The sequence below is a fragment of the Vipera ursinii genome (assembly GCF_947247035.1).
Source record: "Vipera ursinii genome assembly, chromosome: 2".
Lineage (NCBI taxonomy): Eukaryota > Metazoa > Chordata > Lepidosauria > Squamata > Viperidae > Vipera > Vipera ursinii.
Window position 1 is genome coordinate 115,580,904 of NC_139513.1, and position 26,450 is coordinate 115,607,353.

Consider the following 26,450-nt stretch of genomic DNA (forward strand, 5'->3'; position numbering starts at 1 on the left):
AATTGAAAAGAGCAACAAAGCCCTTTATATGTAGAACGATCTTGCCAATATCATAAGAGTGTATCCATAGGAAGAATGGTATACGGTTGGTACAGAACCATTCAGCTGGCTAGATAATTCCTGAAAGATCATCAGGGGCCATGTGGCACCATAATGTCATCAAATTCATGACATACCCTAGTACAACTGTTGAATGACATCCAGTCATAGCTATTGTAACATTGCTTCAGGCTCTGTTGATTGCTGTAAGGAATAAAAGGAAGCTTGGGCTTATTCTCTGATAATTTAAAATTTCTGAGGTGGGCTGTCTTTGTTCTGCAAGGAATTCTATCAACAGGGGCAAAAAAATCTCATTTTGATAGGTAGAAGTTGTTGGTTACTATAACAACAGTAGCATATCTATTTGGGTGCTCACATGTTCCTTGTTCCAGTTTCTAAATATAATCTTAATCTCACATGGTATATCCGGTGCCATGGAAACCAAATGTTCTATAAAGTTGCAAGAAACAACTAAAATTTCAGCTACATGAAAACTAAGGGTGTTGAGGAATGATTTAGACATTACCACAGTGATAAAATTATTCTTCACTTCCCATGTGAGATCCCAAAATATTGGTTGGTTGAGGAGGGAGGGAGGGAGGGAGGGAGGGAGGGAGGGAGAGAGAGAGAGAATTATATGATTTTTCCTGTATGGTCAACAAACAATACATTTACATAGTTCTGCATCTATTGATTGTAACATGTTATACTACAACATGAGACAAATGCCACAATGTCATGGATATGCTCTAAGTATTGATCTTTTCTGTTACCTGGGTAATAAGAAGCTGCTTTATATTGACTCAGACTATTGGTTTCTGTAGACCAGGATTCATAATACTGACTGGTTTTTCTTTTTCATTGTTGCTCCTCTAGTTTCTACTTGAAGGTGCAGAAGGTTGAACTTTCTGCAAAGCATAGATGCTCTAATCTTGGTCAGTTGTTTTTCAATACTGAAATTTTGAGATGGAAAGGATTTAGGTCAGTTTGTCCCAGTTTGACTTGCATAATATTTTCAGCATCACTGAAGGAACAACCAGTAATCATCTGCGTTGTACACTGTGCTACAAACAAGGAATTGAAAAAGTTAGTTTTTTCATGCCAGAATTCTTTGGAAGACAGTAACTGCTGCACTTCATGTAATAAAATATATTAATACGGTTTATGCAGCCAATAAGCACCAACCACCTAGCTCAGACCTAAAGTGCATCTAATCCAATTATCTATTCCTAGATCCCCATGGGAAGCCCATAACACATGAGTATAATAGCATCTCTTTGCCCATGATCCCTAGTAAGTGGTATTTAGAGACGTTAGTGATTTTTGAGATATATATAAAAAAATCACTTCAGAATTTTTCCCACCTCTCATATCATCTTAAGGAGTTAAGATGGGTGAGGAGCATAGTAGCTAAGCCTTTGCTGATTGGACCCTCTTTGCTTTCAAACTGCCAGAGGCTGCTGGGAAAAGGTACAATACTGTGAGTTAAGGTGGCTGAGGAGCATAGTAGCGGCCATCGCGCCTAACTAAAAATCAAAAATGGTGGTACATTCAGGGCAAGTGCATCTGAGATTCCTCTCATCTCAGCATGTCTGGCTTAGTTCAGTGCAACACTTGTTTTGTAGCTGTCTTTCACAGCACTCTTTTTAAACTGGGAAAGTGTCCTATCTGTACACAAATCACTAGTCCACAAGGACAGATTATTTATCTAGGGTCTGTAATCTGTGCTCTTCAGGCAGAAATTAGGTGTTCAGCTCAGCCCTTCTACTCTACTGAGCCTCTGCGCTATCAGCCCCCTCTACCACAAAGATCCTGCAGGAGAAGGGCAGTGTGTCCCAAAAGGATGTACTCTGTGTGCAGAATGATTTCCAGAGCTTGGGGCAGGAACTCAGCAGAATAGGCTGTAGGCTCACTTTTTCAGAGGTCTTACCAGTATATAAGGAGCAAAATGGAAAAGGCCAGCATATAGCAAAATTTAATATGTGGCTAAAGGAGTGGTGTAAAGGAGAAGACTTTGGTTATATTAGTCACGATGTCTGTATCTGGTCCAATGAAAAAATGTAGAAAAGAGATGGTCTGCATCCATCCAAGAAAGGGACTGAGTTACTTGGCAATAAATTCACAGCTTTCCTGGAGGAACATTTAAACTAAACAATGGGGACAGTAAGTTAATTGATACAGAACATCACTGTCCCCGGCAATCTAAGAAAATAGGGGAAGTCAGGCACCACACAAGTTATGTAGCAAGTAAACACGGGGTCAGTCATAAAGGACTCAAATGTCTATACACCAATGTGCAGAGTATGAACAGTAAGCAGGGTGAACTAGAAATTCAGGTAAATGAGGGCGGATATGATATTGTTGCCATTACGGAAACATGGTGGGACGAAACCCAGAAATGGAACACACAGCTAGAGGGATTTAAATTATTTAAAAGAAACAGACTAAACAGGAGGTGGAGTTGCTCTCTATATAAGAAATAACTTTATCTCTACAGAAATAGAGCACAACAATGATGAAAACTGTAAACTTGAATGCATTTGGGTCAATATAAAAGGTGAAAAAAATGACATTGCCATAGGTGTATACTATAGGCCGCCAACCAAGCAGAGGAAATAGATCACAGGTCTGCAACCCGCATGCGGCTCTTTCTTTTTTTTTTTTTATTGAAAAGTTTTAAAATACAGTTTTCCTTTAAAAAAACCCCCCTTCCCCCTCCCTCCTCCCCTCCCTACCTCCCCCCTATCTCCCCCCCTCCCCCTCTCCCTCCTCCCTCCCCTGCCTCCCCCCCCTACTTCCCCTCCTCCCCCCCTCCCCCCCCGACTTCCCAGAGCAAAATACAAGGTATATATCTAAAAAGCAATCATAAACAATCATATACTAACAATTATAAACTCTAAAATCCATCACTCTCTAGCTTATATAGAGTAAACCAATCCTTAATAATACTAAGTATGTATAAAGAACTAAAATAAAAGAAAACTAGCGTCATTCCCATCTATGTTCTTCCACAATTCACTATTTCCTAAACAAATTCTCATTTACACATCACAAGCACCTATCCCTATTAACCTCTCTAGCCAAAATAGGCTATAATAGATAGTTCTTACACAAATTAACCCGCATTAACCCACAAAACTTTCTTCCTCTTCCTCTGTAGTAAATTGTCCATTAATTCCAAATTGAAGATTTTGTTACCATACATATCATCCCAAAACTCTTAAAAACACAACTACCACTTGACTATAAGTATGTTGTGGAAGTTCCATAGATTTCTACTGGTCTTATTTTTTTATCTTTTTTGAGCGTTTTAAGGCAGCACGCGTCACCCTCTGTTCTCTAGGATCATCCAAAAGAGTTGCAGCTTGATCTCCTCCTGTACCATTCTCGTCTATCTGTCCATCTTCATCCTCTTGATGTTCTCCTTCTCCAGATCCCTCTGCAGCTTCCAAAAGTGTTGATGGGGTTGCTTTTAAGACATTGTTGTAAAAATCATGCGCTTGCTTCACAGTACCCAAACAGTACCTTTTGCCTTCATACATGAAGCTCAACCCAGCTGGGATCTCCCATCTGAACCTTATATCTCTTTGCTTGAGCTCTTGCACAAGAAATATAAAGTCCTTCCTTCTCTTTAAAATCTTTGGAGGAATTTCTTTTAGAACCAAAACTTCTTGACCAGCAATCACAACTTTATTATCATAGGCAGCTTGTATAACTTCATCTCTAATTTCCCTTTTTACAAAATAAACCACCACATCTCTAGGCAACTTTCTCTGTTTAGCAATCCACGAGTTCACACGAAACACTTTGTCCATGCCTTGTTTTATTTCAGATGCTGGATGGTTCAATACCACCTCAAAAGCCTCAGAAACCAGCTGCTTTAAATCTTCCTTAATATTCTCTTTTAGGCCTCTAATTCTAACAGCAAACTGCATCTGGTAAAATTGAGCCAGACTCAGTTCGCTATCCATTTTGTCTTTTAAATCTTCAATTTCCAATACTTTTGCTTCTAATATAGCATTCTTTTGAGTCAGATCTTCCACTTTGTCATCCAGCACCTCCACACATTTAGCTACTTTATGCACTGAGGACAAAATGTCTACCTTCATCTCTGTGAATTTCTGTTCCATCCTTTCTTCCATTCTCTGCTCCAATTTCTCCAATTTCTCCTCCATCTGTACAAATTTAACACCCATTGACTCCAAAATTAACTGGGTATGTTTTTCAAGATCCTTCAATGTCAATACATCGGGAGAATGCAACGCCTGCAGTAATGATTGTTGTTGCACCGGAGAATTTCCAGCACTCCGAAAAGTTCTAGGGGGAGGTTTAGCCGCCATCTTTTACTTACAATTGTGACGCACTTTCACTTTAAGTTTTAAGCAAAGTCCATCAAGCTCGAGAGTAAAATAAAATAATCCTCTTCATCTCTTCATCTTTCCCTCTTGTACTGCTCTGCCTGCTCTTTTCCTTTCATAGTCTCTCCTTCAAGCAGGGATGGTCGCAGACGCCTGGCTCTGCTCCATGAAGTCCGGAGCAGAGACGCTAGCCAGCTGGGAGCAGCCCAGGCTACGGGGGAGTTCAATCCTTCAGCCGCCCAAGCTCCAAGCTCAGGCGGCCCCGGAGAACTCGACCCCTACCTGGGGGCTCACCCCTCCTCTTCTCCCGAGGAGGGGGCTTCAAATTCGCCCGAACAGCTGATCGGCGCTGTTTCGGGCGAAAAATCACACAGCTGAGCCGCGGGCAGCCCGGGAAGGCTGTCTCCGGCGCCGCGGAGCCACCGGAAGTCCCCGCATGCAGCTCTTTCAGCCATCTCCTGCGGCTCCCAGTCCTCTGCCATGTGCAGTCCCAAAAAAAAAAGTGGGACTAAAAAGTTCAACCAATCAATTCAAATATGTAGGGTAGGTGCACATTTCACCTTGGCTCCCACTCTTCAGTCAAACCCTGTTCTGCGCATGTGCGCATGTACGCGCATGTACACACATTTTTTTTGCGGCTCCCAGTTTTTCCTTTTGTGAGGGAACCGGTTCCGAGTGGCTCTTTCACTGTTTCAGGTTGCTGACCCCTGAAATAGATGAACCTTTTGCTAGTCAGGTAACTAAGTTATGTAGGAAGCACATCACAATAGTAATGGGGGACTTTAATTACCCTGATATCAACTGGGAGACAAACTCTGCACCAAGTGGAAGATCAAACAGATTCCTGACAAACCTAGCAGACAACTTTCTCTCCCAAAAAGTAGAGAAGGGAACTAGGGGATTAGCCATATTGGATTTAATTCTCACTAACAGAGATGAAATGATAGAAAGTGTCGAAGCCACAGGAACCTTGGGGTGGGGGAAGTGATCATGCAATATTGGAATTCAACATTCTGGAAGCACAAGCAATAGAACACAGCCAAACTAGAGTCTTGGACTTTAAAAGAGCTAATTTCAATAAACCTAGAGAGACCTTGGGAAGAATTCCATGGATGAGAATCTATAAATAGTATGATTCGATTAAAAAACAAACTGAATTTTTTTAGGGGGGAAATTTAAAAAAACATACAGTAACAATGCTTGCATAAATATGCATATCCTTAAACTAATACTTTGTTGAAGCACCTTTTGATTTTTATGACAGCATTTGGTCTTTTGGGGTAGAAGCCTATCAGCAAGGCGCATCTTTCCTGGGGATCTTTACCCACTCTTCCTTGCAAAAGTGCTCCAAATCTCTCAGATTTCAAAGGCATCTCCTGTGTACAACCTTCTTCAGGTCATCCTACAGATTTTCAATTGGATTCAGCTCCAGACCCTTTCTGGACTACTCCAAAGCTTTGATATTCTGCTGGTGAAGCCATTGTTTCTTTGGTTTGGAGGTATGCTTTGGCTCATTTTCATGTTGAAAGGTAAAATTCATCTTCAGCATTTTAGCAGAGACCTGAAGGTTTTGTGCCAAAATTGACTAATATTTGGAACTGTTCATAATTCCCTCCACCTTGACTAGAGCCCCAGTTCCAGCTGAAGAAAAGCAGCCTTAAAGCACAAAGCTGCCATCACCATGCTTCACTGTGGGTATGGTGTACCTTTGATGATGCTCCGTGCTGTTGCGCCAAACATACTTTTTGGAATTATGGCCCAAAGGTTCAACCTTAGTCTCATCAGACCATAATACATTTCCCCACATGGTTTTGTCAGACTTGATGTAAAGTTTTGTAAATGTAGCCAGGCTTGAATGTTTTTCTTTGTAGGAAAAGGCTTCTGTCTTGCCACCCTACCCCACAGCCCAGATGTACAAAGAATATGGGAGATTGTGGTCACATGTAGTATACAACCAATACTTGCCAGACACTCCTGCAGCTCTTTTAAAGTTGCTGTGGGTCTCTTGGCAGCATCTTGGATCAGTTTTCTTCTGGTTTTTTCATCAATTTTGGAGAGACATCCAGTTCTTGGTAATGTCACTGTTGTGTATATTTTCTCCACTTGTTGATGACTGTCTTCACTATGTTCCATGGTATATCCAATGCCTGAAAATATTTCTATACCCTTCTTCTGACTGATACTTTCCAACAATGAGATGTCTTTGATGCTTTGTAAGCTCTTTGTAGACCATGGCTTTTGATGTAAGAGGCAACTGAGTAGCTGTCAAAAAAAAAATCCTGTTAAAACAGCTGAATTTTATATGGGCTTGATCGGAGTTACTTTAATTGATGGAAGGTATGTACTGTCTGGTATTTAACATCAGTTTGTATTGGTTACTTCTGAACGCAGTCTCATCCCTACCTATAACAACTTAAAAACTTACAATACCGTGGTTGCATATTTTTATTTTTACCCCTAAAAGATTTCAGCTTGTTTTTCAATTGAATTGTACAGCTTACAGATTATATTAAAGGTGGAAGAAATATAGCGCCAGGTGGAAAAAAAATACTGAACTGATTAATCTTGGTATCATTCTTTTTGCAATCTAATGACTAATAGTTTTACTATATTGGCTAAAGTCTAATGACTTTTAACAACTTTCACCACCAGAATTAAGATACATGTTACATATTGTTTGAAAGCATTAGTTATAGTGAACAAATCTGGTATAGAAAGGGGTGGAAGGTGTCTGTGTCTGTGTTTTGATTTGTGTTTGTAGCTTTTTAAACAATTGAACCTGATGCTTCAGATTTCAGTGGTAAACCTGGTATAGTATGTGCCGTATTTGTTCTTTTTCTACAGATTGGTAACATAAATATGTGTATGTGCTTTGCATGTCCATCTGTACACCAAGCCGAATCTCAAAATTAAGCCCTACAAAAAGGTCAAACAGTGTTTTCCCCTTCCGGATTTTCAGAATTGTTATCATAAAAATAAAGCAGAAATGGTGATTTATTTTATTTATTTAGTAAGATAAATCCAATGATACAAAGCACTTTCCTCTTTTAACTAGTCAGTATAACATGTGGGAGTTTCTGTTCACTTTTCATGTTCGTATGTTTTCCATTTTTATATCTTTTTGTAAATAAAGTTAAAATGATTTGAAATATTTAACCATTTAAAGTCTTGAACCATTTAAAGCCAGCTTGCCAGCCGACAAGCCCAGTATCGTAACCACTGAGCCACCATGCTGCCCCTAAATGTTTAGGTATTGTATGTAAATTATTATATTATTATAGTATGTAAATTATTAAAAGGTTAACAGCTATAGCTATTAAAAATCATTGCTTTATGACAGCAATATTTCACAATTCTAGCATATTGTATTGTCTACACATAGAATTCTTTACATCTAGAGTTATTTGCAAAATTGGCCTTGGATACTAGTGAACTCTTAGGATTAGCCATCTTATAGTGCAAAATATGTTCCCTTTATGAATATACAGATGTTTCCTTTTTAGGATCCCTGTGTTCTATGAGGGGTTTCCTGTAAATGAGTAGTATTTTTTTTTCTGTTGAGCATTGAACTTTCACTGTCGAGGGTATCCTTTTCAAGATGAATCAGGAAATCATGTGAAGCCATTTCCGTGGCAGATTAATCTGAAGAATTAGCACACGCAGCAGTAGTCATTGTCATGACTCATTTTATGGAACAGAATTCTATGAAATGTGTCAATCTGCTACTGACCAAGCAGAATTCTAATGGGTTTATGCGATAAAATCATTATTAAATTAAAGTATGACCCAACCACTGAGAATATAGACTTCATGGGGTTTTTTGTTCTTGTTTTTAATATGAATGAATAAAAATAAAAAGGAGAATATAAAAAGCACCAGAATATAAAAAAGCTCCAAAAGCATCCTTTTTGGAGAGGCTATTTCAAATAGTTGGTGGAAGGACCATTGATAAGGCCATTTCTCTTTCCCAAATTAATTATTTATATTAGATGCAGATGTATAAGATACCATTGGAGGCTTTTTATCATTTTCTCTCTTTCCTCTTCATCATTTTTTGGTCATAGAAAGTTACAGTACTATTTAATTTGAGTGAACAGACATGAATAGCATTTAAATAAATTGATGCTAAAATATCTTCCCTATGGGGAACGATATCAAATGGTATCTTACGTTACATTTGAAATTGCAATTAACAGGATTAGTTGATTATTGATTGATTAATTTGATTCATACGATGTTTGAGTTGTTTATCCTTCCTAAATTCCTGTTCCTGATTTCAAAATGACTATGTAAAATTCTTTTAAAAAAACAAAACAAAACAAATCTCTGTTGGAAAATACACTAGTTGGCAGACAGATAAATATATTCAGAGAGATAAATATTTTCAAGAGGTTTAAAACAGAAGTTCACATTTGACAGGAAAAGAAAATAGTAGTTTCTGACATAGTTCATACTGAATTTCTAAAATGTGGAAACTGTAAACTGCATAAGATGATGTAAATCTTGTGCATATTGCATCAATATCTGAAGTTATGAAATTGTTGAGTGTTAGGTTGGTAGCATCCTTGAGACCTTTGTCTTCAGCTCTTTTGTGTCTTGGACAGTCACTCTTCCACAAAAATTAGTGCTGTGCCAAAAGATCTACAAACATTTTTTCAGTAAGTGTGGAATTCAAGCTTGTGCTGCAATATATCCTTACATTCTATCATATCACTTTAATTCAAGGCCATTGTCAACAGCTACTGTTTCTCTGAAAGATTTTGAGTAGGACTATACCTATACTATGTTATAAACACCAATTATCAACATTAAAAAGGCAAGTCACAATGGAGTCAGAATGTAGGGCGTGCTCTTGTATAAAAAGGGCAATGCTGCAAACTTTTTCATTTATATTTCCTCTTTTGGAAAAGAGTGGGGAGGTAAGGCCCCACTTCAAGACAGCATAAACAAATATAATTCATCCTATATTTGCTAGGTCTTGCATTCTTACAGTGCCCACTGAACCATGTGATGGGGTTTAATTTTGCAACACTGTTTGGAAGTTGGGTTATTCTGAGTACAAAGAATTGGCTTTATATGAAGTAAGGGGAAAAGATTGTTGGGAGACAGACAGGCTATACAAAAGGCCAAGGAAGCTGGGACCAGACCAAGGAAAGCTGGACAAAGCCTGTCTGTATATAGGGAGCACTAGGTCAGTGATACAGACCCTTGCTTTGTGCTCCCCATCACCTACACAGACATTTGAAAATTGGCAAGACTTCCACTAGCTTTCCCATCTGGAAAGCCTCTAGAATGCACCCTTTTGATTTCCAAAGAACAGAGTGAAGTGCTGAAATGTGTTGACACATAAAAAGAAACCCCTTTAAGTAGTTGCTCTTCCTCTGAGATTTCACATAAGGCATTGGCTGTTTATTTGTGCCTGGACAGCAGAACAGGCAGTGGGTAATTTCCGTCCTCATCTTGCAAACAGAGGGGAAGATTTCAGTCAGTTCTGCCTGGATCATAGCTTCTACAAGAGATTTGGTAAAAGCTCCCATTGGTAAGATGGCATTCTGTAGGGGTAAATTTGATACCTTGAGGAATGCTTGATTTGATATGTCTGTATAGAAGATGATTCAGTTTGAAATTTAGTCATATCTATATTTTTGGACGCAATGTTTATCTGAGCTTTTTGACTCTGCATGGATTTGGGAATTGCAGAAGACTTACCACTGTAAAATAAATACTGTATGAAGAGTCAGGATGTATCTAATTTTATTACTTGTTAGATAAAGCATGTTTAAAGAAGTAACTTTAATGAGGGCCTAGGTCAGTGTCCATGAAACGGTTATAAAGAGCTGTCTAAGCATTGCTGAAATAACTGGATACAGGCTTTGTAAAAAAGCTAAACATCTTGCTAAATAATGAGATGGGAAAAATGGTGGGATTGTGTGGGAGAGTGAATTTTTTTTGTGTTTGGGAACATATAACAAATTGGGGCAAATTTGTGGGTTGGCAGGAAGCTGCTGAGTATGATTAAAGCAAAATATGTCCTTGGACTCCTAGAGTGAAATCCTGACGGTTGAGATTGATGGTGGGAGGGTAATATTCTGTATCTTTTTTAAACAGATTGTGTCAGAAGAAGCTAACTGACTTTTAAAATATGCGATTATCAGCATTGTTCATGCAAAACACCCATATCATATCCACATACTCCTACCCCGCTCCCGCCCCAGAGTGCTACTAATATGCAAACAACAGAGGAAACACTGTTAGACCTACGCACACACACAAATTGACTGCATACAAACAACAGAAGAATCTCATTTTCTGTTCTGCTTAGTAGATTCATGATCTACTAAGAAGTATGTGCTGCGTGCAGAAATAGGCATTATCATACTGCATTTACAATAGCTAGTTCATCTTCTGGGAGCCGCTTTGAGGATCTCAGTGTTTATATATCCAATTGTTATAAACAAAACATCGTCCTTTCATTTTATCCTAAATATTATTACTTAATGAACAAACTTCTTGCTCCCTCTTTAATGCACAATTCAAGGGCTATATTGAGGGAGAGGTGACAAGGGAGTTTTCCTGATATTCAACTCTTAAGCATCCAGTGTATTTTTATAGAGATTTGTGCTCGTGACCTAATCAGGCTATTTCCAAGAACTATTGAAGAAGGTCTGTGAGAGTTGCACAGAATTGCTCTGTGAGGGAGATGGGCGGCTTCCAAATGTGATAAACAAACAAACAATTTAGCAGCTATATGTGAACCGTCCACAGTAGAATTGTAGTCAATTCTTGTAGAATGTGCTCTTTCCAATTTTTGCCTCTCGTTGAAAGATTCTTTCTGGGTGCATATTAAATGAAAGCATTGATGTATGTAAGGGAGAAAAATGCATCATTATGTCCTCCAAAGTTGTTTTTTACATTCAGGATAAAAAGTCCCAATGTTTTAATCTTGGAGCACTTTTTTCAGAGTTAATTTAAACACACATGTACATTTCCAATACTTCACCTATACTGCTGGATAACCTCAGACAGGATCTACATAGCGAGTAGTAAATAAATCTTGCAGATAAGAGTAATTGCTAGGCTCATTTGAGCCCAGAAACATCTCAGGTACATTTTTAGGATTGACTGGTAATAATATTCATTGTAGAGCAACTTTTTTTTAGGAGAAACCATATATGCAACAGCCCTATGGTTTTTTCCTCTCTATATGTATGTGGTTTTTTTTTAAAGTACTATATACAATGCCACTGTCCTATTGATTATTCTTCTCTTCATCTTGTGAGATGATATCTTTTTGTACACTTGACTAGGAGAAAGAGACTTGCAGTAACTGTCTGTTTTTGTCAGCAGCTGAGCATCTTCTAAAAGTTACAGAGTTCTGTTCTGTACAGAATTCTGTACACATATTGTGTATTTGTCTGGATTCTGCTTGAAACAGAAGCCTTCCACAAGTTTGTTTTTAAGTTCTATGCTGCTGCCCTCCTTGGAACACCCAATTATTTTCTTTAAGCTGTCTGATATATAGTTTAATTTTTTGCCAAAAAATAGCAGCCCCACATGATGCTGTTATGGAAAGCAGCATATGCACAGATTGAATGTGTGTAGAAATGAGTCTTTCTGCATAAAGCTAAATTGTTCACTTTTTGCATGGACAGATGTACACAGACGGGTGCTAAGAGAGGGTGCAAAATTGCAATTACTGAATAAGTAGACAGATTTATTTTCATGATTATAACTGGACAGTGCTATAGCTTTTTTAGACTTGATTTTACACGTACAGATTGTCATGCAGCTGTGACTGCTTGCAAATACACTGCTGGGATAATAGAATATGGAAGGATGACCTTATCACAAGAGGTTCCAAACTCAGAATTCTTATTGTTTATTTTATTTCCGCTGGCCAATCACATTTTTTGTTGACAGAAAATGGAAGAAGACATAAGAGGACTCTCTTAAGTTTCCTGTACTATCCCACCTGCTCGGTTTCAGGAAAGAAAGCCTAATTCTTCCAATTGTCCACAAATCCCAGAGATTTAATTAAGGACTTTGGGGAATGGGGGATGGGGTGCGCTTCTTATCAATTCAAAGAGTTTGCTTAATGTCAAATTGTTATGGTACCATAAGCCTGAATATTCCTCTGCAATCCTCACACCCTCCGGTGTATATTTATTTTATTTATATCTTTGGTTCTTTGTATAATTCAAGGTGGCATCCATAATGCTTACTCCCCACAACAGTAACCCTGTGAGCTGGGTTGGACTGAGGGAGACAGAGAACAGGTGGTCCAAAGTCATCCAGATGGTTGCCGTGCCAGAAGAAAGACTGGAATTCATAGTCTCTCTTCTAATCCAGAATTTTAACCACTAAACTAAACTGGCTCTCATCTTGAGGAACATTTCTATGTGAATATTTATTACAGACATTTGAATGCAACAAGAGTTCTGTCACAGTAGCTCATCATTTAAAAATTAATAGTACAATAACAACCAAAACAGTAACTATAGCCACAAATCTTTATAATAATCCCTGAAAGCCAAAAAACAATATCAAATATAATGAAACATTAACCTAAAATTAGTCAGATAACATTCAAAAATAGATCAAAAAATAATTAAGCCAAAAATAAGTCTTCAAAGAAACATATTTAGGCATTAATGATAGTAACAAGAACAGTAACAACAATGCTAAATACATTTCTCGAGGGAGAGGTCTGTACAGGAAAAGCTTCTTCTTGCGTATGTAAACTTTACAGGCAAGTTTCCAAATAGCTCCTGAAAGGACAAGTATTCCATCAAGTAACTCAATGCCAAATTGCTATAGAAGTTAAAACCAGTTGAAAATATGCAGAAAACAAGAGGCAGCTAGAGCACTGATATAACATTGGTATGACATCTTCCAAAAGCTAAAAAGTCTCTCACCTGATGACTAGCAACTGTCTGAATGAACTGAATACTCTGAAGCTTTGCTTTTGCTTTAATACCCAATCAAATGTCCATAAGTTCAGAATTTCTCTGTAAAAATGGCAGTGACATAGGATCACAAATTCTTTATACACACACACACACACACACACAGACTTCCCTCTCTGCCCATCCTCCACTCTACCTATACATTTTCCCCCTTTACTTTAGAAGGAAAAATACTGACCAACAGCCAATATTTCCTTTCTGTTGGTATTTGGCTAGGGAAAGAGAAATCAAATCCTGTGTTCCAAAGCAATGTTATGTGCATTGTGTACATGGTAGAGTGTCCAGCAGCCACGCTGAAGTAAAAATGGAAGTTTGTTATGGAATTTCCACACGCGGCTTCTGTGACAGGTTGCAGGCTACTCTGGACCTGTGTATTCTCACAATACCAGCAATGTTGGAATGCGGTTGACCTGATTTACAGCATTTTTGACTCAGCCTTGTGTAGTTGAAACCACCATGAAACTGAGTGGGGTTGTTTTTTTGAGGTAGAGTGACTTCATTTGAAAGAAACTTTTTAAATAAGGAATTCTTTCTCACCCTTCTTCCCAGCTCCCAAATTTTGGGTCCTTAAAGGAAAATGGTAGCTTGAGAGCTCTGCAACTCCTATTCAGTAGCTCAGGCAAAATAAGCGGATAAATATTTTGTCAAATTCCCCTTGTTGTCATTACTTCTTTGCCTGCCTGCTCTTTCCACTGAAGTCTGATCACCTTCAAAATGTTTCTGATGTTTAGAGAAGTTAAAATAATAATGTTGAAGTGACCTTAGGACAGAATGTAAGGTATGTATCTGGTGTATCCTGGGGGAGCAATTGCTAGTCAATGTACTGTATGCAATGCTGAACCGGATGGATGAAATATTTTACTTGTAAAGTTCCTTATGTGTAGTTAGAGGTAGTTAGAAAAGGCAGTCATTTAGCTTACTAAGTAAGGCCAATCCATAGATGTAAAATGAAAAGAGAAGCTATTGAACCTTATTAAAACCTAAATTTTAATCTCTTTTTCTCTGTGTCCTCACTGATGGAAAGTCTTGAAATTCTTAATTATGGCTCATTCTTCAAGAGCATCCCATATACCTGTTCGACTTCTTCTCTTCCTCCAATTTGTTTATGAAAGGAGCAGGAACCTATAGCATTAGCACATTCCATTTGAGGTAAAGAAACCAAATCATTGCCAGGAGTTCAAATTCCAAAGGTGGGTTCTGTTTATGGGGAAGAAAATATGGTACTTCCACCAGGGAAGACATAAGATAGTGGAATATATCCATGGTCACACTGACCTAGTGGAATCTTTCATGAATGCCTGACTTATATGGAGTCCTGAACACCTGGTAATCAACAGCAGTATTGTGCATAAGAGCAGAACTGAGTCATGTGCAGCACATACCATTCTAATGAGTAATACTGTCAAGCTACTGTGATAATGAGACTTAAGGGCCTTAGTATTATGCCTTTCTTTCCCTGCAGCCCACTCTTAGAGCTGGGGGTAGTACTGTAGCTGGTCAGAGAAGAGCTGGCCCCAAGTCTCCCAGCTGTAATGGACTCAGCCAAAAGCTATTAATGCACAGCTGCTTGTAATCAACTTGGAGCAAAGCCCAGCCATGTTTCTTTCTTTGCAACTTGTTTCTTCCACAAGTTGCATAGGGACATTGTTAGATGATGAGTGGGAAGTCTAATTGGTTTGTTTCAATACTCCACTCCTGCTGAAGGGAATGCAGCCTGGTAAGAGAATCCATAAGGCTCCTTTCTTGTGCATGGCACTTTGTCCCGTTGCGACCAGGTGTGGTATGCAATTATACTGTATAATTGCCATAATGGGAATGATGGTTATGGATCTGAAAAAAGGCTGTTGGCTCCACTTGTATATATTGAATCCCCCAATTGTATTTCTTCTTTTGTCACGCAGATGATGATTTTCACAGTGCTTTGGTACTGGGGCTATACCTGGCATTAGCTTGAGTAGACGCTGCTTCTGCCATGAGAATTGTCCTTCCTGTTTTCTCTAATGCAGCATCCTGTGTGCCTTTCTGACCTGGATGATCCCACTGTTCCCACATCTGCCAGCAGAGCAGATTTGGTTGTTCAGGAAGCTGAAGGAAGAGATGTGATTGACACATCAGCTATATCCATTCTTCTGTTGACTGAATATAATTGGATACAATATTATAGGTTCAAGTGCTTTGCTATCCCTACAGATTCCCTTGCTTCTGGTGCAACTGGGTTCACAGCCTACTTCTTCTATCACTTCCTGCCTCTTCCTTTCTCAAATCTGCCATCTATATTTCAATGTCTGTATATTTCAATGACCACAGCAGAAATATCTGTAGGACAATATATGATGAATTACGTCTTGAGAGTGTAGCAATATACTGTCAAGAGCTTGGGTATTTTCTGATCCTAGAGTGTTAGCTGAATAGAAGCCATGTGACAATCTTCAGCTTCACTTGCTTTAAATTGTGAATCTGCAAAATGGTACTTGTGTTGTTTTAGAAATGCTTAAACAATGGTTTTGCTTGATTTGAAAAGACATGAGTCAGTTTCGTTGCTTCTATCCTAACAGACAGTTTAGGATGAATGTTATCAGCAAAATATTTATATTACTGTTGGTCCCTAAATTCTGCAGAATGGTTTTACAGAGGCAGCATTTAGTTGCTAAAACTCATCCAGTTGGTGGATTTTACCAACATTGTTGATGCATAAGGGTAGCATAAACGTAGACAGTGTATGAATTTGCCTTTCAGGCGCGGCATGAAGTATGTTTCTTTTCCAACCATCATAAGCAATAACATTCTTGAATTGCAACAGTACAGGTTCCACAACATTCCATTATCTTCCCTGTTCCCTTGGAATGTTTTTTTTAACCAATGAAGGCCTGAATAGATTTCCCAAGCTGCAGCTGGTAAGATAATTGGGATGTTTGAAATCTAAGCAGTATTGAGTGTTCAAACTGCTATATTCTGTTCCCAGGAAATTTTAAGGGCGTGTTTGAATGTCATTCTATAACCTTCTCTGAAAAACCTTGCTTTTTCTGTCATTCTTTCAGCAGAAACCTAGGAAGGTCATTCCTCAAGTCGGAGAAGATTCTCAAAATGGTCATCTCCCACCTGGCTGGCAAAGTTATATGTCTCCTCAGGGGCGAAGATACTATGTGAACACCTTCACCAATGGTAAGCTACTTTTTTTTACATGCTAGTTTTATTTGTTTAGAAAACCCTCCTCATTTCCCCTAACATCAAAAGTAGAGATAACATAACTTAACAATATGAACAATAGCCAAACACTTTCTTGTACAATCCATAAAATTGTGCTCCTTGGCTGGTCATTGCAGACAACCTGATTATCAGCCTTTCTTTAGATTTCTCATATTATTCCCAGCATAAAATCATGTATCTCAACTCTCATTTTTTTTTTTTCAAAGAAAGTGATCTCCTCTGTTCTCTTACCAGACATTCTCTGTACAAGTTGGGGACAGAAATGTTTTGAAAATGTTCTACTTTCCATCTCATTTGTGCTAAGCTTCTTCTAGGCCATGCCATTCTAGAAGTCAGTTTACTAGTTTCCAGAAGTAAATCCTTTAAACCAGAATTTTTTGAGCTGTCCTTGGGCACCAGGTCAAAACTCTAGGTATGGGACATTCTGAACCCCAGCTGATTCAGAGGATTGACTTCTGGAAACTTTTAAAAACTGCCTGCCAGAATGGTACATACCAGAAGAGATTCAGTACAGTCTTAACAACCAAACTACAAAATATTCCATCTCAAACTGGTGAATTTTGTATGTCTTGCTTTGTTTCCTCCCAAAAATAAAGGGTTTTTACTGGGATTAGGAATTGAATGTAGACAGTAAAAATGAAGGTGCAAAGCAACCAATGCTGAAAGCCATTTTGAACAGAGGTGACCTCAGTCGAGCAGCCTACCCCAAAGGGGCTCATATTTTTGAATTTCTGCTCCTTTTTTAAATTTCTCTCCCATTCTTGAAAGTCCAAATATCTTTATTCTACTGCAAATGATAATTAAATTTATGCACTCATAGTTATGAACATTTTATTAACAAGTTAATTGAACAAGAAAATGAATCATATTTGGATGAGTTTCTTAGTGATTGTCCTTAGTGCCATGGTTCCGATAGATGTAACCGTTTAAAAGAACTTCAAGGCTAGGGTTTCTTCCTTAAGGAACATTTTATTTAGGAAACAAGATATGGGCACATACAAAGGTGAACCCAAGACTTAATTTCCCTCCCTCAGGCTACAAAGTTACAAGTTTCAATTCCCACCCCAAATTACTGTCATAAATCACATTTACCAATTGTTTCAAAACGTGGGCTCTCCTCCCGCCAAAATGTTATCAGTATTGACCTTGATTCTCACACAGAGAAGTTGTTTTGGCTAACTGAAAACTACACCTCCCCCCCTTCTTTCTTTAGCTAAAATCTCTAAACTAATATGTGGCAACAAAGACAAAAACAAAAATGGCTTCAGTTGTTCTTCACAACTTTGACACTTAGCCTACTACTACAATTGGCGCCAGAATTTCTGTTGCTAAGTAAGGTGATTGTTCAATGAATTGCCCCCATTTTTGCAACCATTTTTGCAGATCCCTTCAGTTGTTAAGTGATTCATGTGATTGTTAAGTCAATCCTGCTTCTCCCATTAACTTTGCTTGTCAGAAGGTGGCTGGGAAGGTCTCAAATGGTAATCACATGAATCCCACCCCCAGGATGCTGCAACTGTCATAAATACTGATCACATGACCATGAGGATGCTGCGACAGTTAAGGATAAGCTCTTTTTTTCAGTCCCACTCTCACTTTGAACAATCACTGAATGAATGTTTGTAAGTTGAAGACTCCTTGTATTCTGCATCATAGCAGGTGGTAACGTGTAGCCAACTTTGGTTGGAAAGCTAAGGAGGACCGGGTCCCTTTAGAACTTAAATGCAAGGCTTTGAAGAAGTCCAAGACTGAGAAATCAGAAGAAGGCAGTGGCAAATAACTTCCATGTAATTTCTGAGAAAACATACTGGCCATCTCCATACAGCTATCAGGAGTCAAACTCAGTTCAAGGAAGACTATTTGTTTTGTATTGTTCATTTGAATATCTGAGAATTGAATGTTACATTTTCTGCGTTGCTATGCATGTAAATATGTAAGTAGTTATGAAATTATGAAAATATTCAGCATAAATCAAGCTTAACTACTGTAAATCTGCTGCACCTAAAACAGCCATAATAATTATGTGACATTCTACTGATTTCCTGTTTAGAGTCAGACCTGGAAATATTTAGTGCTTCAATTTCAGCTCTTAAGTGACCAAATAATTTGGATGCCCTTAAACAAAAATATAAATCATTTTTGAAAGGATACCTCCTGAGGAGAGCAAACTTATAGTTCAGAAGTTCTAAGCAAATGAAAAACAGCTTGAAATAACTAGTTAAAAAAGAATTTAGAAATGTTTTCCTAAAGTTTTACGCCATAATGGGCAGAGCTTAAAAACTTTGTAATTCTCTAACTCCTTTCTTTCTTTCCCCTTGGGTTCACAGTTCATCTGTAATCATCTCTCTTAGCTGTTTGCAGGTACAGAAGCCGTTTTTGTTTTTCCCTGGAAAGTTAAAAGATTTCATCACTTCCCCATTATAAAAATGGGGAAACAGAAGTTCTGTTTGCTGCAAGGCAGGGAAATTAATGAAAGGATTAGAGCATCAAAGTGATGGAAGAAGTTGCAGGTAGGATCATGCAAAACCTTTCAGCAAAATGTTTATACATGAGGGAGTAAATATGAAACAGTACTTTTGAATCATTAAAGCATGTGCTTCTTTTCCTAGATTTCAGCATAGGAAAGTGGTGTGCATGCTTATGGGGAGACTTACTTCCAAAACAGCAACGTGGATTTGGAAAAATATATGGTTGCTATATTGAGTAGGAAAAAAAGAGCTTTGTATGTGCTCCCTCGTGTTTGAAGCACATTGCTTCAAGGGTTTGCATTGTATGTACAGTCTACAAGTAGTCCTTGTCTTACAGTCATTCATTCAGCAACCATTTGAAATTGTGATGGCACTGAATGAAGGGCCTTATAAACTGGACCCCAAGTTATGGCTGTTGCATTGCTCCCATGGTCACATGATCATATTTTGGGTGCTTGGAAATCCACCTACCCTTATGATCAACCACAGGGACACTGCTTTTCACTCCCCCATCCCCCATCACAGAATCCTTTGGACTTACCTCTCAACTGGCTGGTCCCCATAGTCCTTGGACCTGCTTCCTTCTTTGCTGGGTCTCACACACTTGGCCCCATCACGCCTCCCCCATGATAAATGCAACACTAATATCGGTAAATGGATTTTGTATTTTTCAACATCAGAAGTATCTCACAATTTCACAGATTTATAGTTCTCTTGAAAGACCATGTGATCATATGGTGTCTCAGAGTCCCAGAAACACTGCAGAAAAGAAACCACATTGCTATTAATGTGTGGGACAGTTTTGCTGTTAAATAAAGTGGCTAGTTTGGTGTAGCATTTAAGACATCAGACTAGAGACTGTGAGTTCTACCACCACCACCATGTACAAAGCCATCTGTGTGACTTGGTCCCGTCACTTTCTCTCTGCTCTATGAAGGAAGCGGTGTCAAACCATTTCGGAAAATCCTTGCCAAGAAAACTGTGGGGATTTGTCCAGGCGGTGTCTGAGAATTAGACACAATTAAATGGGAGAAAAAATGTGGGAGATATCTATTCTGCAGAATAGACCATGTAACATCTATGAGTCTGATCCTTATCCATCTTCACATTATATGCAGATGTGATAGTGCAATGTATTCATTCTTATTTTCCTTCTCTCATTGAAAATGGGTGTGGACTAAACAAATTTCTTCTATTTGAAATAATAATACTGCTATTTCTTTACTACTTCTCTTTTCTTTCTCCTCCTCCTCCCTCTTTTTCTTCCAAGGGCATCTAGTAAAAGCTAAACAGGTCAGAGCTGATCAATACATGAATGAGAGCTCACTAGAAAAATCCAGGACTATAGGCTAGACTAGAAATAAAAAAAAATGAAATAAAACCATGGGAAATTACTTCCATATTATTGCAGAGAAAACTACATCCATGCTATCAGGCAGTGAAAAATAATAATAAAGAGGAAAAGTAGGAAACAAAATCAAAATATGGCAGTTATTCTAGTTTAATGTCATCTATGATAAAGAAAGGTATCATAGAAGAGACGCGGTGGCTCAGTGGGTTAGGATGCTGAGCTTGTTGATCAGAAGATCAGCAGTTTGGCGGGTCGAATCCTGAGTGCCGCGTAACAGAGTGAGCGCCTGTTACTCGTCCCAGCTTCTGCCAACCTAGCAGTTCGAAAGCACGTAAAAATGCAAGTAGAAAAATAGGGACCACTACGGTGGGAAGGTAACAGCATTACGTGCACCTTTGGTGTCTAGTCATGTCGGCCACATGACCATGGAGACGTCCTCGGACAAACGCTGGCTCTTCGGCTTTGAAACGGAGATGAGCACCGGCCCCTAGAAACTACTCAAGCATGGCTTCATAGAAAATACAGTGCACGTCAGTAGGATGAATTACTGTTTTTATTTATTTATGTATTTATTTAATTGGATTTGTATACCGCCCTTTCCCAAAGGACTCAGGGCGGTTAACAGGGTAATTAAAACAAGAAATACAAAAATTAAAAACAATTAAAAAGATTATAACAGTCCCTGAAAAAGTAAAAAAAAAAACAAAATTAGAATTAAAATTCTCAGCCTGGGCCAGAGAGCTCGAAGAGCCAGGTCTTCAGGTCCCGGCGGAATGAACGGAGGTCGGGGGCAGTCCTCAGCTCCACGGGCAGCTGGTTCCAAAGGGCAGGCGCACCCACTGAGAAGGCCCTCCCCCTGGGTGTTACCCGCCGGCAATCTTTTACCGGCGGCACCCTGAGAAGACCCTCCCTGTGGGAGCGCACTGGACGAAGGGAACTTGATGCTGGCAGCAGGTGTTCCCTCAGATATCCCGGACCCAAGCCATTTAGGGCTTTATAGGTCATTACCAGGGTAAATTATCATTAGACATTAAAGACTACAAGTTAGAATCAAACCAGGTACTGAAGTTTTCACTAAAAAGGGGGGCAGTGTCAACAGTTGAACTGAAATAAGAAAAGTGTGGTATGAAAATGTTTTGCAACTATACTATATTGTTGAAATATTATCTATTCCATAGAATAAAGGATATTTCGTAATTACAAGTTCCTTTTGCATCAGTGCATGCAAAAATCTAACACATCCTTTTTGGATTTTCCCTCTTTACAAAATATTTATTTTTATTGTATATCTTAATCAGATTCCGTTCTGCAAAATTAAGTCTCATACACAAGCAAGATTTTTTTTTAACATGAGACAAATCCCTAATCCCCATTTTATGTGAAAATTCTACTTCATGGACTATCTTTAGGTGTATCTTGGAAAGTCTCTGGGATTTCACCCAGCCTTGCAACAACCAGAATAATATTGTCTCGAATTTTAGGGAAGCCTATTATATATTATTGATACATAAATATTTAGATGTTCCTTCTCATAGGAATGGAATAAAATGAAATATTAGCTTTTATAAATCTAACTCTTCCTGTTCTAAGCAAATATAAACTTCACATCAAATATAAAGGAGAAATGCTTTGATTAATTTTGATTAGTGGTTAGTATTTTACTTTCTTCTGTAGGTTCCAAATGTGATACTAAATTAAATAAACAAAATAAACATGCTTTACAATGACAGTACCTGATATAGAAATTATGTATCTCTTAGCATAACCCATTCTAAGCATTAAGCTTGTACAATCATTATTTTATGATCCTGGTTCTCTGTCTCAGAGATGGAACCAACAATTGTGCGTGGAAAGGTGGGATTACAATCTTCCTGAAATACCTTTATAGTCATCCAAATCAATGAAATGTTATAATGAAATATAGCAAGGCTTAAAAAGAAACATACCTGCCTTGAGCAGAACCATCACTGGGGATAAAAGTGAAGAGCAAAGATTATACTGTTATCTTGATAATAATTCAAAGTAACATTACATTATTTTTATGTGGAATAATAGTTTGATGTAGGGATATGAAAAAGGGTTGTTGTGGACCAAGGGAAATGGGTGTGTGATAGCTTTTCATTTGTCCACCTAAACAGAGGCCATAAGCCAGATTTTGTCTGAGCAGAAAATCTGGGCCACATGATTCCATACATCAGATAGTGGTAGCCAACTCAAGACCTTTCTGGGTGTATGTATATAGTGCCAGGAAAAAAGGGCTGTCTGAATCTGCAGGATCCAATCTGGGTCAGTCACTGGGACCAGTGAGGTTTTGCCTCCCAAGCTTTCAGACTTGTGCTGGAGTTCATCTTCAGGCATCATCTTTCTAGCTAGAAGATAAAGCCTCTGGTCCCAGTGACTGACTCAGATTGGATCCTGTAACATTATCCTGGGTCATGTACATTCACCTTCATTCGTGTCTGAATTTGGTTCAAATAGAAGTACAGGTTAACCCTTACTGACAACTATTCATTTAATGATGGTTTGGAGTTACAATGGAACTGAAAAAAGTGATCTGTCCTTGAATTTGCAACTGTTACACCACCCCACAGCCACGTGAACATTTTTATGACCAGCTGCAGCATTTTGTGGTCACATGATCACAATTTGTTATCTTCCCAGCTAGCTTCCAATAACTGAAGTTATCAGAGAAAGCCTGTTTTGCTTAACAACTGTAGTAAAAATAACGGTAAAATAGGATCTGGTCACATGATGAGTTGCTTGATTTCCACTTTGCTTAATGCTCAAAAGTCATGTCCCAATTGTGATCATAAGCTGAGGACTACCTGTAGATAAAGTGAATAATAGACTCTTTTCTGCATTCACACACTTATTCCTAAAATGCAGTCACTTTCATGCCGGTATGGATTTATCTCTTGAAGGAAACATTAAGAGGATAAATATTTGACCGCAACATGAGAATTTACAGAGAAGAGCTTATCTCCACCTCCCACCCCAAATTCTTGTTAAGATAAGACCAGTTTTCAGATTTTCTTAGACTATCAGCTACGGTTAGGGACAGCATTTCAGCTATAAGTTAACTATGACTTTCTAGTCAGGAACAAAGAAGATCAAAATTGCAAAGTGAAATATATAATATAATATAATAAAATATAATCATATTTTATGTAGCTTTATTTTCAAAGAGGTCTGAACTTTAAAATTAATAAATGTCCAATGAATTTTACCCCAGAAAAAAGTGCCCTGTGCTATACACTTTTTTTTTAAAAAAAATAGCACTGCATTACAAACAATAGGTTGAATTCAGGCCAAGTGATGCTTAAAGTTAGGGCCAATGAAATCAGTGGGACTTCAGTGATGATTAACTTTTCACATGGACTTAAATCAATACACACTAAGCATGACTTTGTCTGGAGTCAGCCTGGAATGTATTTGCTCTAGGGGATTATTCTTAGCCAGAGCCTGGCATTCAATATGCTAGACTGGTTAAAAGTTGCATTGACTGGTTGAAACATAAATGCAGAGGCTGGGGAAAGGGAAGAAAAGACAAATTATATATAAATGAGTACTTGTTTTTTTTTCCTTTAAGGTTTTAAAAGAGAAAAAGGAAGTTGGTTTTCCTAGCTTGTACAAATATAGATCTTTTCTTCTCTGGGGAGCATTACTTTGTTCCCCTGTTAAGAGCTCCTGTAAGTGAAATCTATAAATTGCTGTAAATTAAAGCTGGAGAACAAAAAACATAAATTGCAAAATTATCCTGTAATAATTCTTACTGCATCAAAATCTTTTGGCCCTATATTTAATGAGATCTAGCATTTGCGGGTGGAATAATATTAGCTACAACAATTATCACCCATTTAGCATGAGCAATGTAGTAATTTTTTGGAGAATTCATCTTAAATATATGCACATTGAAAATATTTAGAGTTTACATCAGGGGTGTCAAACTGTCAGCCCGCAGGCTGGTTGCATCATGTGGAGGCCGCACCCCCCCACACACACAGCTCCAGCAATGCAAAAAAAGTTGCGATACATCATGCCTCACGTGACGCGGCGAGTTTGACACCCATGGTTTACATTGAGATATAATTAAAATATTATCTTTTTTAACAGTAATCTTATTTTTTTATTGCAAACAGTTGAAAGCAGTGCTTTTTTTGTAAAAGAAAAAGGTGCCGGAACTCACACATATCATACAACCGGCCTTGCCTACCCTACAAGGTTCCATCCAAAAAAGGTGCCGGAACTCCGTTCTGAGCGTTCTATGAGAAAAAAAGCCCTGGCTGAAAGTATAGAAGCATTGGAAATCAACTTTATAAATAATATTAATTTGAGGTGTGAATTGCTGGAAATAACGCTTGAAGTTGAATTGTAAGCTTTGATATCTGTCTTGAATGGCACCTTTTAAAATAGTGTCTGGAGTTATATATAAAATTGGAAAGAAGAAATCCCTGCTCTCTTGCAGCCAGGCAGAATGGCAAGTGGTTTGAAAAACCTGTATATTTTAGAGTTCGATTCTAAACACATAAATACTTAATTGTTTGATAATATTAGGTAGTCCTTGACTTATAACCATAATTGAATTATGGTCGTAAGGCCTGCCAGCAGTTATGTGGGGTCATCACAAGACTGCACCTAATTTTATAATCTTTTTTTGCAGTAATTGTTAAGCAAATGTCAGGGTCGTTAAGTGAATCCATTCGATGCAAAATTCTTTTTTTTTTGTCAGAAACTGGAAATAAGCATTGATTTCCATTAAAAATAGAAAAGAAAAGAAATTGTGGTCATCTAATTGTTGGATTAGATGACCACAAGGGACGCGGTGGCTCAGTGGGTTAGGACGCTGAGCCTGTCGATCAGAAGGTTGGCAGTTTGGCGGGTCGAATCCCGAGTGCCGCGTAGCAGAGTGAGTGCCTGTTACTCGTCCCAGCTTCTGCCAACCTAGCAGTTCGAAAGCACGTAAAAATGCAAGTAAAAAAATAGGGACCACTCCGGTGGGAAGGTAACAGCGTTCCTTGCGCCTTTGGCGTCTAGTCATGCTGCCCACATGACCACGGAGACGTCCTCGGACAAGTGCTGGCTCTTCGGCTTTGAAACGGAGATGAGCACCGGCCCCTAGAGTCGGAAACGACTAGCACGCATGTGCAGGGGAACCTTTACCTAATTGTTGGATGCTGGAAACATCTGTAAATGCTGGCCGGTTGCTGAGCACCCAAAATGTAATCACTTGACTGTGGTGCAGGCAACAGCCATCAGAATGTTAAATCCGGGTTGTAAGTAGTGCTGGGGTGGTCCTTTGCAACATTGAAAGTTGCTAAGCAACCAGTCATAAATCAAGGACTACCTGTACACCTCAGATTCAGATTTACTAAGTTATTGATAATGGTAAACTTAAGTGTCTAGTAATAGAAGGATGATCTAAAAACAGTATGCATTTTTAACAGCCAAAATTAATGCAATAGAAAGTACACAGCCCCCTTAGCTCAGTAATTAGCATTGCCATATGATTAGAATAAGCAGCTGTAGATGGAAAATAAAAGTGGGGAGCTCTGCACTACTTTGGGGGCAGTGACAAGTGAATTGTTTTGGTACTGCCATGGTCTAACTCTTATTTGCCATCTACTGAGAGCTACATCCAGAGCAGAACCTCGGAGTATGTTGTGGTTTTCATAAAAGTCGTATCAGCACTGTCAGTTGAGCGGGAGAAAGACTTAATCTTAGAACATCTCTGCTTGCAAAGGTACAGAATGTTCTCAAGAATGAATCCTTATTAAGAACCAGGCTGTTACTTTTGGGAGAAGATGAAGTTTCTGAACACCCTTGAAAGAAAGTTTCATGTTCAGCACACTCAACCAAGGCAGTACCATAATATTTGTCCCTGTGGTGAAATACTACATGGATGTTGGATGCACTGGATCGTGTCCCACTTTCAAAGAAAGTCACACATGAAGAGTTACAAAGACTTTCAAATTCTTTCAGACCAGAGTTGGTTCCTTGTGGTTCCTGTCACAAAATATACTTTGCTGCTGGTGGGAATTTGATTCATATTCCTAGTCTACTG

At 38.5% G+C, this 26,450-nt stretch overlaps 1 protein-coding gene across 1 annotated transcript in view; it reads left to right on the top strand.

The window, feature by feature from the left end:
- GAS7 (growth arrest specific 7) overlaps positions 1–26,450 on the top strand; it is a 149,108-nt gene that overhangs the window by 52,426 nt on the left and 70,232 nt on the right. The window contains exon 2 of the mRNA XM_083355398.1: positions 16,402–16,525. Coding sequence (XP_083211524.1) covers positions 16,402–16,525 — 124 coding nt within the window. The remainder of the gene's footprint in view (positions 1–16,401; positions 16,526–26,450) is intronic.